The sequence below is a fragment of the Schistocerca piceifrons genome, chromosome 11, assembly GCF_021461385.2.
Source record: "Schistocerca piceifrons isolate TAMUIC-IGC-003096 chromosome 11, iqSchPice1.1, whole genome shotgun sequence".
Lineage (NCBI taxonomy): Eukaryota > Metazoa > Arthropoda > Insecta > Orthoptera > Acrididae > Schistocerca > Schistocerca piceifrons.
This window is the reverse complement of record NC_060148.1, coordinates 160,554,975-160,570,017: the sequence shown is the minus strand read 5'-3', so window position 1 is coordinate 160,570,017 and position 15,043 is coordinate 160,554,975. Positions and strand designations below refer to the sequence as shown.

General features: G+C 39.7%; 1 protein-coding gene across 9 annotated transcripts in view; it reads left to right on the top strand.

The window, feature by feature from the left end:
* LOC124720161 (zinc finger protein 729-like) overlaps nucleotides 1-15,043 on the top strand; it is a 158,242-nt gene that overhangs the window by 86,954 nt on the left and 56,245 nt on the right. For 4 of the 9 annotated variants that reach the window (XM_047245471.1, XM_047245470.1, XM_047245473.1 and 1 more), the window contains one exon: nucleotides 11,005-14,019. The exons of 2 other annotated variants lie outside the window; for them this stretch is intronic. In XM_047245471.1, the coding sequence (XP_047101427.1) occupies nucleotides 11,005-12,799 (1,795 nt within the window). In that variant the 3' untranslated portion in view covers nucleotides 12,800-14,019. Of the gene's footprint in view, nucleotides 1-10,367; nucleotides 10,694-11,004; nucleotides 14,020-15,043 lie in introns of those variants that run through there. 3 more of the 9 variants (XM_047245474.1, XM_047245478.1, XM_047245475.1) reach the window with 3 other exon arrangements.

The following is a 15,043-nucleotide window of genomic DNA, read 5'->3' as shown; positions in this document are numbered from 1 at the left end:
CGTTCAATTCCCACAAATGTTCGGCAAACTCTCTCAATGCTCCTCTCCATGTATTAAGTGACTTGCGGTGTAGTAGGTCCTCAATTGCTGCACACTGATGACTTTTGGACCAGTATTTCTTCAAGAATTCCCCTTCAAACTGATCAAAACTACTAGTCCCTTTCTTCTTCCTGACTCCCCAAGTGAAGGCCTCATTTTCCATTGCAACCCTCTGGTTATCCTCTTCTCGTTGCACGGCTATAGCATTTCTCAGATTGACAGCCAGTTGGTTTTGCCTATCTCCTATCCCCTTAACCGCATCATTGCATTGTTTTTGCCTCTGCATCACCTCGGTGATTCGGTGACTGCAATTTGTTTCCACTTCGGTGGTCCTTTCTCCCAATTCGGCTTTAGTTTCTTCAATATCGTCTTCTATCTTTTTTGTTAACTTTCCTTCCATCTTCTCCACGTCTCCCTGGACTTGGTCTATGCTCTTCTGTAGCTTACTCTCTCTCTCTCGTTGATGTCCATCTTCAGCTGTTCTTGTAACTCCTGCATTTCCTTCCTCAGATTATATTCCATCTTCATTCACGATGTTTTGAGCTCTTGTGTTAGAGTTTCCTTAATTGACTTTTCTAAGTTTTCTTTGGTTTCTTGTAAATCTTCCTTAAATGATTTTCGGAATATTTCAAAACTTTTTCTAGTTTCTTGGAAATCTTCCTTTAATGATTCTCTGAATTCTTGTAAATCTTCCTTTAATGATTCTCTGAATTCTTCTACCATTTCTCTTGTTGCCTTGGCCTCCTTTAACAACTCTGCTAACATCGACCGTATATCTGCATCCTCTGAAACTGGCTTACCTCTCGTCATTTGTCCCAGTGTCTCGGGATAACTAGTTGAATGTGCTAATGGGATTTCTAATGACAATCCACAATCACGGATTCCTGAATCATCTCTTCTCTTCCTGTCCTGTCCCTTTCTTTTCAACTGCTGCCTCACAAACCTCCTGTTTATCTTCGGTAGACATGTTTGGTTTATTTTTAATGCACAGGCAAGTAATATAAAATAACCTCTAGTAACCCAAAACACTCCTAATTACCACGAAACTAATCAAACAGTAACTGCGGTATCTTCAGTTAATCCCAAAATTGGTACAATACGTATGAATACTGAACATAACAACTCTCAAAACCTAATAATTTCAAATATCAATTTTCACATATACAATTTATGTAAAATGTTTTAAATAAGATAAATCACACCATTCATTAAATCTATAAATGTAAAATCCCCAAAAACAATGAGCATATCTGTATAATCACCATTTAGACAGCACAGCATGCATAAATAAGTATGCTATATTTCAGAGTATGTTTCGCAAACTTTTCGGAAATTACTGTAATTGGGCACTTCTCCTAAGGTGAAACACAGTTTAAAACTGTTTATTTATCATGAAGACAGTACACTGCAATTTAATGTTATGCTAACCAGTCGTCTTCACTCACCAACTGACGTTACCACGAGTCGCGATGTTTTGATGTTTGAAGAGGGCGTGGCGCTGTACTGCCGCCAGAGCCGCGTGAAGTCGCGCTGAAGACACGTGGCGAGTCGTCATCGTTCTCAGGCGGCCGCTCCGTGGCGCTGCAGGCGGGCGTAGTTTGTAGTTCAGCTGCTAGATGCTGGGTTGGCGCTCGAGGTCGCGCTGATCGCTGTCAGTGTAGTGCGTCTGCACCTGACCTACTCCTTGCACAGGTAGTTGGGATGACGTGTGAAATCACCTCGCGGATCGAAGCTCTTTGGTGCAGCTGCTACACAGGTCTGCGTGACGTCACTCAACAATTGCTTCGCCACATATATTGTCGCCTGCATAACAATTTATGGGTCCACATGAAGTTACTCGATTTTCATCATTCAAAAAGCAATTTCAGTCATAATATTACTACTAAACACTTCTTTAAAGCTTCGTGACGAATTCTTGACTCGTTTTGCTGTTGTAATGTTCACACGTGTCTTTCTTTGGTGTTCACTTTTCACAGTTTTTCGCGCGGATTTACGCGTTTGAACATTATAACACAGTTTATCGACACTATTACTCTTATCTAATATGGCGAAAAAACAGTAAGATGCTATTACTTCGTATTGTTCAAAATGCACTGTTTCTTGTCGCGATTTTAAAGTTTATACTCTGTCTCGATCCGAAATTGAAAAAATATTTTCTCGCGTTAAGCAAGATAAAATTGCCTATTGTTCTTTACAATTCGTCTGAAAACTGAACAACGTCCTGTCACGGTCGCCAAGGTGTAACACCTCCGATTTATTTCGACCTGACCTGATCTGATCGAATAGCAGCCCAATAATTATTATTAATGTGACCGTGTACCTAATGGGGCTGGCAATCTGAATTGACTGCTATGGAAGTTGTTACTTTCCAGTTCGTCCTTCTCAAATGCTGTAATAATGAAATGTCTGGTAACAAGAAAAACACCAACACAGTTTCACTAATCACAAACCTATACTCGTCTCAAAAACGCAGAAGGAGGAGACAGTCACTGCCTTTGTCATACATATCTAAATACGGCTACTCTCAGCACAGGCCTCTTCATTTCTCATTATCATCACACATTAATCCAACACTGCAATCCAAAGAGATGCCGGCACGGTAGACGCGAAACCAAAATATCAGCACTAGAATTTCACTAATCACTTGCGTAATAATACTTCTTCACTTTCCCGGTATTATTCTAGCACAAAGGGGTTAAACCTCGGCGATGGCAACTCCCTTTGTCGTTAAAGCCTTGCATTACAACAACTGGCCTCCACACACCTCTGCCCGCAACATGGGACTGACTCAACTCCACACTCGCTCTCGCAACATGACACAATCGATTGTTCGCCCTATCGACCTGTGCCGAGTGCAAACTTATAGTAAGGGCCTACGGACCCTTTACAAGTTACAGGTAGACCAGTTTTTAAACGTTTCTTGTATGGACAGGCATTTTAAACAATTTGAACATATGCAACACTTCATACATGTTAATTGCAGTAACGTCATTTGACATAATGGGCTCAGAGGTGTATGGTGCACGGGGCAAAGTGTGCTGCATGATAGTTGATGGAGCACTTGCCATGGGAGTGGAGGTGTTCATGGCTGAATGCTTACGCTCATAACAGTGAATATGCATTTGAACTGTACTGAAATCTTGGTCCTGTGCATGCAGAGCCGAGGGCACTTCGAACAGGAGCTGCAATATCTACAAGTAGCAGAAGCACAGGGAGCAGGCACAAGGGTCCTCTCATCCCTCTCCTTCTCCCCTCCCCTCCCATATCCCCTTTCCATCCTGTGCACCTCAGGCACTAGTTCCTTTCCTGTTTTCTCTCTAACTCTCCCACCCTCCCTTCCTCTCTCTGTCTCCCATGTATCTCCCCAGCCCGTATCTCCAGGTAGGCTGAGATTCCTAAACTGCCAGAAAATTCTATACAGGCTTATAAATCCATAACCATTCAATGTATTGATAAGGTTTATAGCTCCTATGGAAACGATACCATCTTTTAACATGGAAAAATGTACTTCCACCCAATAAAAAGTTTTTCACCTTAGGAAGCGCGTTTCTAGCTGGGAAATCTGGAAATTTTTTCTTGTTTGTATATACACCCAGTTAAGAAGGTATCTCTTTCGTATGAAATGAAGTGCCTATTGAGAAGAAATGCCGTGCACAGGTGGTACAGCTGTTTTATCAGAACAGCAGCACTGCATTGCAGGAATATCATTGAAATAAATGGATGTGAAGAGGCCCCATGTCAATAAATGTGTTGAAGAATACAATCAAAGAAGACGAAGTAAATATTCCTGAATTCCAATCAAGAACAACTGCCAAGATGAGAAACATTGAAGTAGATATCCTCGGAGCAACAAAGCAGCTTAAATCACTTAATAATGGCAAAGCCTCTGGTCCGGACTGTATACCAGTCAGGTTCCTCTCAGAGTATGCTGATAAAATAGCTCTATATTTAGCAATAATATACGACAACTCGCTCACCGAAAGATCCTTACCTAAAGACTGGAAAATTGCTCAAGTCACACAAATACCCAAAAAGGGAAGTAGGAGTAATTCGCTAAATTTAAGGCCTATATCACTAACGTCGATTTGCAGTAGGGTTTTGGAACATATACTGTATTCAAACATTATGAAGTACCTCGAAGAAAACGATTTATTGACACAGTCAGCATGGTTTCAGAAAATAACGTTCTTGTGAGACACAACTGACTGTTTATACTCTGAAGTAATAAGTGTTATCGACAAGGAATGTCAAATTGATTCCATATTTTTAGATTTACAGAAGGCTTTCGACACTGTTTCTCACAGGCGTCTTCCAACCAAACTGTGTGCCTACGGAGTATCGCCTCAGTTGTGCAAACGGATTCGTGATTTCATGTCATAAAGGTCACAGTTCGTACTAATTGACGGAAAGTCATCGAGTAAAACAAGTAATATCCGGCGTTCCCCACTATTGTTCCTGATCTATATTAAAAACATAGGAGACAATCTGGGTAGCCGTCTTAAATTGTTTGCAGATGATTCTGTCATTTACCGTCTTGTAAATTCATCACATGATAAAAACGACTTACAAAATGATTTAGATAAGATATCTGTATGGTGCAAAAAGTGGCAACTGACACTGAATAAGGGAAAGTATGAAGTTATTCACATGAGTCCTAAAAGAAGTGTGCTAAATTACGATTACACGATAAAGTCACACAAAACTGAAGGCTGTAAATTCAACTAAATACTTACGGATTACAAATAACCTAAATTCGAACGATCACATAGATAATATTGTGGGTAGAGAAAAAGGGAGAGAAGGAAACGTAATAGGTGAATATGGATAGGGGGTAAGAAATGAAAGAGGAAGCCGTCTGGTAGAATCTTGCACAGAGCATAACTTAATCATAGCTAACACTTGGTTCAAGAATCATAAACGGAGGTTGTATACATGGAAGAATCCCGGAGATACTACAAGGTATCAGATAGATTATATAATGGTAAGACAGAGACTTATGAACCAGGTTTTAAATTGTAAGATATTTCCAGGGGCAGATGTGGACTCTGACCACAATCTGTTGGTTATGAACTGTATATTAAAACTGAAGAAACTGCAATGAGAATTTAAGGAGATGGGACCTGGATAAACAGACTAAATCGGAGGTCGTACAGAGTTTCAGGGAGAGGATAAGGGGACAATTGTCACGAATGGGGGAAAGAAATACAGTAGAAGAAGAATAGGTAGCTTTGAGGAATGAAATAGAGAAGGCAGCTGAGGATCAAGTAGGTAAAAAGACGAGGGCTAGTAGAAATCCTTGGGTAACAGAAGAAATATTGAGTGTAATTGATGAAAGGAGAAAATATTAAAATGCAGTAAATGAAGCAGGCAAAAAGGAATACAAACGTCTCAAAAATGAGATTGACAGGAAGTGCAAAATAGCTAATCAGGGACAAATGTAAGGCTGTAAAGGGTCATCTCATGAGGGGTAAGATAGATACTGCCTAAAGGAAAATTAGAGAGACCTTCGGAGAAAAGGGAGCCACTTGCATGAATATAAAGAGCTCAGATCGAAACCCAGTCGTAAGCAAAGAAGGGAAAGCAGAAAGGTGGAAGGAGTATACAGGGTGTTACAAAAAGGTACGGCCAAACTTTCAGGAAACATTCCTCACACACAAAGAAAGAAAATATGTTATGTGGAAACATGTCTGGAAACGCTTACTTTCCATGTTAGAGCTCATTTTATTACTTCTCTTCAAATCACATTAATCATTGAATGGAAACACACAGCAACAGAACATACCAGCGTGACTTCAAACATTTTGTTACAGGAAATGTTCAAAATGTCCTCAGTTCATGAGGATACATGCATCCACCCTCCGTCGCATGGAATCCCTGATGCGCTGATGCATCCCTGGAGAATGGCGTATTGTAACACAGCCGTCCACAATACGAGCATGAAGAGTCTCTACATTTGGTACCAGGGTTACATAGACAAGAGCTTTCAAATGCCCCCATAAATGAAAGTCATGAGGGTTGAGGTCAGGAGAGCGTGGAAGCCATGGAATTGGTCTGCCTCTACCAATCCATCGCTCAGCAAATCTGTTGTTGAGAAGTGTACAAACCCTTCGACTGAAATGTGCAAGAGCTCCATCGTACATGAACCACATGTTGTGTCATACTTGTAAAGGCACATGTTCTAGCAGCACAGGTGGAGTATCCCGTATGAAATCATGATAACGTGCTCCATTGACCGTAGGTGGAGGAACATGGGGCCCAATAAAGACATCACCAACAATGCCTGCCCAAATGTTCACAGAAAATTTGTGTTGAAGTGATTTCACAATTTCGTGCGGATTCTCGTCAGCCCACACATGTTGATTGTGAAAATTTACAATTTGATGAGGTTGAAATGAAGCCTCATCCGTAAAGAGAACATTTGCACTGAAATGAGGATTCACACATTGTTGGATGAACCATTCGCAGAAGTGTAGCCTTGGAGGCCAATCAGCTGCTGATGGTGCCTGCACATGCTGTACGTGGTACCGAAACAACTGGTTCTACCATAGCGCTCTCCATTCAGTGATGTGGTCAACGTTACCTTGTACAGCAGCAACGTCTCTGACGCTGACATTAGAGTTATCGTCAACCACACAAAGAATTGCCTCATCCATTCTCCTCGTCATTCTAGGTCTTCCTCAGTCGCGAGTCATAGGCTGGAATGTTCCGTGCTCCCTAAGACGCCGATCCATTGCTTCGAACGTCTTCCTGTCGGGACACCTTCGTTCTGGAAATCTGTATCGATACAAACGTACCACGCCACGGCTATTGCCCCATGCTAATCCATACATCAAGTGGGCATCTGCGAACTCCACATTTGTAAACATTGCACTGACTGCAAAACCACGTTCGTGATGAACACTAACCTGCTGATGCTACGTACTGATGTGCTCGATGCTGGTACTGTAGAGCAATGAGTCGCATGTCAACACAAGCACCAAATTCAACATTACCTTCCTTCAATTGGGCCAACTGGTGGTGAATCGAGGAAGTACAGTACATACTGACGAAACTAAAATGAGCTCTAACATGGAAATTAAGCGTTTTCGGACACATGTCCACATAACACCTTTCCTTTATTTATGTGAGAGAAATGTTTCCTGAAAGTTTGGCCGTACCTTTTTGTAACACCTTGTATAGAGGGTCTATACAAGGGCGATGTGCTTGAGGACAATATTATGGAAATGGAAGAGGATTTAGATGAAGATGAAATGGGAGATACGATACTGCATAAAGAGTTTGACAGAGCACTGAAAGACCTGAGTTGAAACAAGGCCCCGGGAGTGGACAACATTCCATTAGAACTACTGATGGCCTTGGAAGAGCCAGTCCTGACAAAACTCTACCATCTGGTGAGCAAGATGTATGAAACAGGCGAAATACCTTCAGACTTCAAGAAGAATATAATAATTCCAAGCCCAAAGAAAGCAGGTGTTGACAGATGTGAAAATTACCGAACTTTCAGTTTAATAAGTCACAGCTGCAAAATACTAACGCGAATTCTTTATAGATGAATGGAAAAGCTGGTACAGGTCGGCCTCTGAGAAGATCAGTTTGGATTCCGTAGAAATATTGGAACGTGTGAGGAATACTGACTCTACGAGTTATCTTAGAAGAAAGATTAAGAAAAGGCAAACCTATGTTTCTAGCATTTGTAGACTTAGAGAAAGCTTTTGACAATGTTGACTGGAATACTCTCTTTCAAATTCTAAAGGTGGCAGGGGTAAAATACAGGGAGTTGAAGGCTATTTACATTTTGTACAGAAATCAGATGGCAGTTACAAGAGTCGAGGGGCATGAAAGGGAAGCAGTGGTTGGGAAAGGAGTGAGACAGGGCTGTAGCCTCTCCCCGATGTTATTTAATCTGTATATTGAGCGAGCAGTAAAGGAAACAAAAGAAAAATTCGGAGTAAGTATTAAATTCCATGGAGAAGAAATAAAAACTTTCAGGTTCGCCGATGACATTGTAATTCTGTCGGAGACAGCAAAGGACTGGGAAGAGCAGCTGAACAGAATGGACAGTGTCTTGAAAGGAGGATATAAGATGAACATCAACAAAAGCAAAACTAGGATAATGGAATGTAGTCGGGTGATGCTGAGGGAATTAGATTAGCTAATGAGCCATTTAAAGTAGTAGGTGAGATTTGCTATTTGGGGGGAAAAATAACTGACGATGGACGAAGTAGATAGGATACAAAATGTAGACTGGCAATGGCAAGGAAAGTGTTTCTGAAGAAGAGAAATGTATGAACATCGAGTATAGATTTAACTGTCAGGAAGTCGTTTCTGAAAGTATTTGTATGGAATGTAGCCATGTATGGAAGTGAAATATGGAGGATAAATAGTTTGGACAAAAAGAGAATAGAAGCTCTTGAAATGTGGTGCTACAGAAGAATGCTGAAAATTAGATGGGTAGATCACATAACTAATGAGGAGGTATTGACTAGATTTGGGGAGAAGAAGAGTTGTGGCACAACTTGACAAGAAGGACCGGTTGGTAGGACATGTTTTGAGGCATCAAGGGATCACAAATTTAGCATTGGAGGGCTGTGTGGAGGGTAAAAATCGTAGAGGGAGACCAAGAGATGAATACACTAGCTGATTCAGAAGGATGTAGGTTGCAGTAGGTATTGGGAGATGAAGAAGCTTGCACAGGATAGAGTATCATGGAGAGCTGCATCAAACCAGTTTCAGGACTGAAGATAACAACAACAACAACAACAGAGCAAACCAAAGACTGCAATTCATTGCAAAAACACTTAGAAGGTGCAACAGGTCTACTAAAGAGACTGCTTACACCACGCTTGTCCACCCCTTTCTGGAGTTTTGCTGTGTGGTGTGGGATCTGCGTCAGGTGGGACTGACGGATGACACTGAAAAAGTGAAACAAATGGCAGCTCGTTCTGTATTATCGCGAAATAGGGGACATAGTGTCAGAGACATGGTATGTGAATTGGAGTGGCAATCATGAAAACAAAGGCGTTTTTCGTTGTGACAGGATATTCTCATGAAATTTCAATCACCAGTTTTCTCCTCCGATTGGGAAAACATTCTGTTGGCACCCACTTACATTTGGAGCAATGATCATCACGATAAAATAAGAGAAATCTGGGCTCGCACAGAAAAATTTAAGTGCTCGTTTTTCCTGTGCGCCGTTCGACAGTGGAGTGGTAGACAGTGAGTTTGAAAGTGCTTCATTGAACCATCTGCGAGGCACTTGATTGTGAATAGCAGAGTAATCGTGTAGACGTAGATGAATAGTTTATCAATGTATCTGCCACACGAAATGCTGTGCAGTGAAGATTAGGGATATGACAGAAGCACCCAGTATCTACACAATGCTTACATGGTGGTCTCTAAAACAATCGATAAATAAAAACCTCAAAATTTATTTATTGCTAAAGCTTTCCAGAAATTCTGTTTCTTATTCTGGTTGGTTTATGGTTGACTGGCATATTGTAAAATTTTAATTGTAAGTTTTGTTTATAGTACTTTGACAAACAGAAAGGTATTTGTTTGAAATCTTTTTTGCATATTTTTCTGATGTGTTTTATCATTATTGGTGTTCAGTTACTTCACTTACATGTGTATGAAAATACAAGTTGTAAATTATTGAGTTATAAAAGTTACAATATTTAGTGATTCTAGAATCTGACACACCATGATACCAGTTACATTTAAAAAAGTCGTGTGATCCAATTAATTGTTCAAAAACACTCGGAATTTACCAGATACCATGCTTATTAAAACTATATACTCAACACAATGGAAAAAAGTGAAAAGGTACAGTCAGAACAAGAGAGAACTCTGGAGCCTGCACACCTTCAGTAGTTTGTAATCTTTCATATCCACCTATGTACGTACTGGGGACCTGAAAAGCATTACAGTTCTTTTCTGTGCGAAAGGGTTTAATTGCAGGTATAATAATGAAACCCAGATACTACAGGTGTAGCTCATTCATCAGCTGTTATTACCGCCACTCAGTATCTAGTGTTACCCTTCAGTACTTAATGGGTGATGATGTGACCATTTATGTGTGTCCTTCAGTCAACGGTGTTCTGCAATGCCAGGAGACCAGATGTTGGGAAGATGTAAAAATTTTCAAGAAGGCTCACTCCAAGTGTACTGGAAAATTTGCAACCATTTCCATTTGTGGAAGGCTTCATATAAGTTGCAGTGCCAAAAACAGTTTTAGATTAAAACCATCTGCACGTGTCATTCACATTCATTCATCAGTATGCAAATTTATTACCTTGATTGATGTCACATTGATTCTTGTTCATGAACAGTCATTGTCCAGCTGATCAACAACCATTGAAGATAACAAATGAAAATATTGATGCTTGCACTAGTAACTGATTTATTTGGAATCAAACAAAAAAAAATTGTTTACCAGGTGAAATAAATTTACCATTCGTAGAGGTGAAAGTGTTGGCGAAACAAGGAGAATGCACTTACAGGGCTAACATAATCGAAGAGGAACATTTAGAAATTATTTCTCTTAAATAAATCTGAAATACCTTGAACTTAAAAATTTTGAATTAAAACATGTAACTGATTAATTTTTTGATACATTTCATAAATTGTTGTAGACTATTGACTTGTAGCACTGTATTTTAAAAAGATTGTAACACGTGAAAGTGAAGTATTTTAGTTCTAATCTAAAAATTTCAGATCAAATCGGCAGTGACTCAGAGTAATCATTATTGAATTACCTCTGGTTACTTTCGTTTTAAACCACTTTTACCTCACCAGTTCTTTACTTCTGGTGGAATATTATAATTTTAAATCAGTAACAGTTACTGAATATGTCAATTCGTATGCACTTTTATGACTTGTGGCTTATAGTACTGGATTTATGGTCACTCAAATATTTTTTCTTTGTTGTATATCTCAATATTTAACATTATCCTCCTCACTCTTCAGATTTACTCAGACTACTGGTGGGAGATGCAGCATATCATGTGAAGACCATAGACTGGACCAGGATGAGTTGGTGATAGACATGGAGAAGTCAACACATGGGTTCAGTACCAATACAGAAGATCTGACTATTGGTAAGGAATGCTCAGTTGCCACCCAATATGACTGTAGTACGAGGGAAAAGGAATTACATGTATATAGCTGTAATTTCTGCCAACAGAGCTTTTCTTCAAAATACAGGCTCATAATGCATGTGTTTACGCACATTGGTGGAACGCAACCACCTTCGTATGTTTGTAAGTGGTGTGGTGAGGTATTTCACAGTAATGTTGGCTTGAAAATGCATGTGAGAATGAGTGAGAATTGTCGAGTTTTAACTGCAGACAGTCATGAAAAATATGGACATAGTGATGAGCATCAAACCACTACCTCGTTGGATAGCAAGGCAGAAGTTTCTGTCACAGAACACAATGACCAGTCTTCATGTAAGGAAACTTGGAAAGATTCAAAGAAGCCCTCTAATGACGTATGTAACACACATATGACAAATGATAGAGAGAAAACAAGTTATTATGGAACTTTGTCTATAGCTGTTAATGTCAGTGCCCAGGCTGATCTACTTACTGCAAACAGAACTCACAGATGTGGTATTTGTGGCAAATTGTTTGCTAGGTCTGGTGATTTCAACAGACATGTTTCCATTCATACTGGGAAAAGACATCACAAATGTGATATTTGTGAGAAATGGTTTGCCCAGTCACGTTATCTAAAGGCTCACACATTAATTCACACTAGGAAGAAACCTTACATGTGCGAGATTTGTGGGAAATCTTTTACTAAGTTAGGTAATCTCAAGCAACATTCATTAATTCACACTGGAAATAAACCTCACAAATGTGACCATCAAACCACTACCTCGTTGGATAGCGAGGCAGAAGTTTCTGTCACAGAACACAATGACCAGTCTTCATGTAAGGAAACTTGGAAAGATTCAAAGAACCCCTCTAATGACATATGTAACACACATATGACAAATGATAGAGAGAAAACAAGTTATTATGGAACTTTGTCTATAGCTGTTAATGTCAGTGCCCAGGCTGATCTACTTACTGCAAACAGAACTCACAGATGTGGTATTTGTGGCAAATTGTTTGCTAGGTATGGTGATTTCAACAGACATGTTTCCATTCATACTGGGAAAAGACTTCACAAATGTGATATTTGTGAGAAATGGTTTGCCCAGTCACGTTATCTAAAGGCTCACACATTAATTCACACTAGGAAGAAACCTTACATGTGCGAGATTTGTGGGAAATCTTTTACTAAGTTAGGTAATCTCAAGCAACATTCATTAATTCACACTGGAAATAAACCTCACAAATGTGAAATTTGTGGGAAATCTTTTACTAAGTTAGATAATCTCAAGCAACACTCATTAATTCACACTGGAAAGAAACCTTACAAATGTGAGATTTGTGGGAAATCCTTTACTAGGTTAGGTGATCTCAACCAACACGCATTAATTCACACTGGAAAGAAACCTCACAAATGTGAGATTTGTGGGAAATCTTTTGCTGCGTCAGGCTCTCTCAAGAAACATTCATTAATTCACGCTGGAAAGAAACCTCACAAATGTGAGATCCGTGGGGAATCTTTTGCTACATCAGGTGATCTCAAGACACAGGCATTTCAACACACTGGAAGTGGACCTCACAAATGTGGTATCTGTGACAAAAGTTTCACTTACTTGAATACTCTCAAGACACATGCATTACTTCATGTTAGAAAGAAAATGTAAATATGTGTTAGTTTATGCAAATAGGTTTTCGTGGTTGGTGCCCTCAAGGCCTATAAAATAATGTATGTACCAGGGGACAATAAATTGTACTTTCGGCGAAATAACTTTAAAATCTGGTAGAATTGTGAAGAAACTTGTAATGATGTGTACTATAGAGTGCTAACAGATAATGTGACAAAAAAATTCATATCTGTAGCTTCAGATGTCAAGAAATGGTATTACCAAATACTCAAGAAACATGAATCAAATGTGTTTTTGTCATTAGCACTGCTGCTTTTTCCTATTGATCTTGCGACAAGAAGATTGTGAATTGTGATAAATCCTTACATTTGTCAGTAATCATAAGTATCTTGCAATATTCAGTATAAGGCCAAGGAAATGTGATGACTTGCTGCTTAATATTCCAAACAAAGTCATCATGTAGTACTTGTAACTGTATTTTAGAAACAGTGACAGTAAAAATATATTCATGACACTTGCTTCATTGAGGCTAGTAAACTCAATACTGGAGAAACATGATTATAACAATTATTTTTACTCAGATATGTTTTGTTGGTACTAATCCTGCATTAGTAAACATAACAACAAATATAATAACCTGCTTAATAGCATGTTTGGCCACCTTTGGAATACAGTACTTTGACAATTCTACGTGATATGGACTTGACACATCATTTACATGTTTCTGGGTGTATGTTGCAACCAGTTGTATTCCACACGTTCAGATTAGCTACATGGTATTGTCAAGACATCAGTGTTAGTTACCATGCTACTCAGACCATGCACATGGGACAATTATCCTGCTGAAAGATGCCTCCACTATGGGAGAGCACACCAGGAATGAAGGAATGCATGCAGTTGCAATGAATGTCACATAGTCTGCAACTGTCATGATGCCTTCTGTTGCTAACAGGTGTGCCACAGGAGCCAAAGTGACTGCCCCCAAAGCATAATGGGCCCTCTATTTGGTGCCATTCATTTAGATGATAGCATATCTGGATGTGCAACTGACCTGGTGTAACAGGAAATGTCACCCATCCTGACAGTTAACATTTGAATTGACCTTCACACCAGCCTCAATGATCCCTTGCACACTGCAGTTGCAAGTGAACATTTTGGTGGATTGGTATGGAAACATACAGTGACCATATGTTCCAGAGCCACACATTCAACAATGTACATTGAACTGTGGGTTCCAAAACGTGTATGGCTGCCCCAGCGTTGTTGACTGTCATTAGATATGCCACATTTTGCCACATCTCCAGCTTTACAGAGCAGGCGAGCTTCTGACCTCCATACTTTGTGAAGAAGTATAGATGTATTACATCTTATCATAATGTGATGGACTTATTACCTTTCAGCCACTTTCCTCAGATGTTCACAACAGTAGCATAGATCCATTGTACCAACTTCACGACTTTTGAGGTTCTAGTTCCAACTGCAATGCCACTTTAACTTGCCCTTTGCTAAAGTCATTTACATCATTAAATTTACATGTTTGCAGCTCATCTTACTGATAGAACAAAAAGTGTAAATCTCTGGTCTGCTTATATACTTTTAATCTGCTTACTTCATCATGTGCATACAACGTGGCATTCATTCTCCTCATGAACAGTGTTCATGACATTTTTGCCCATCAGTGCATCTTCATGTAAATGGGTCAGATGCAGAAATGTGTAATCTAAGAAATTCATCATGTTTGGTTGCCATTTACACTAGTGCACAATAGCTATATTTTTTGTGAAATATTTTTGTTTCACAAAGCTCTGTACATAATTCAGAGATAATATAGGTAAGTGTTATCCACCAAAGCTCTTAATTACTTGTTCAGCATCTAATACTGCGTAAGTTCTACAAAAAAAAAGAAATATGTAAATAAACATTAGGTGCACAATCACTACACGCAACAAGCGGCTACACGGGTAGCAGGGGTTGTGTGGCGTGGGCTGGGCGGTTTTTTAGGTTAGATGGCCTTGGGCAAGTACAGAAAGGGCAATAGCCTCAACGGGTGTGGGGCAAAGTCAGGACATGCGGGGACCGAGCAGCAATCGGTATTGTAATTGTCAACTGTCGAAGCTGCGTTGGTAAAGTACCGGAACTTCAAGCGCTGATAGAAAGCACCGAACCTGAAATCGTTATAGGTACAGAAAGCTGGCTTAAGCCAGAGATAAATTCTGCCGAAATTTTTACAAAGGTGCAGACGGTGTTTAGAAAGGATAGATTGCATGCAACCGGTGGTGGAGT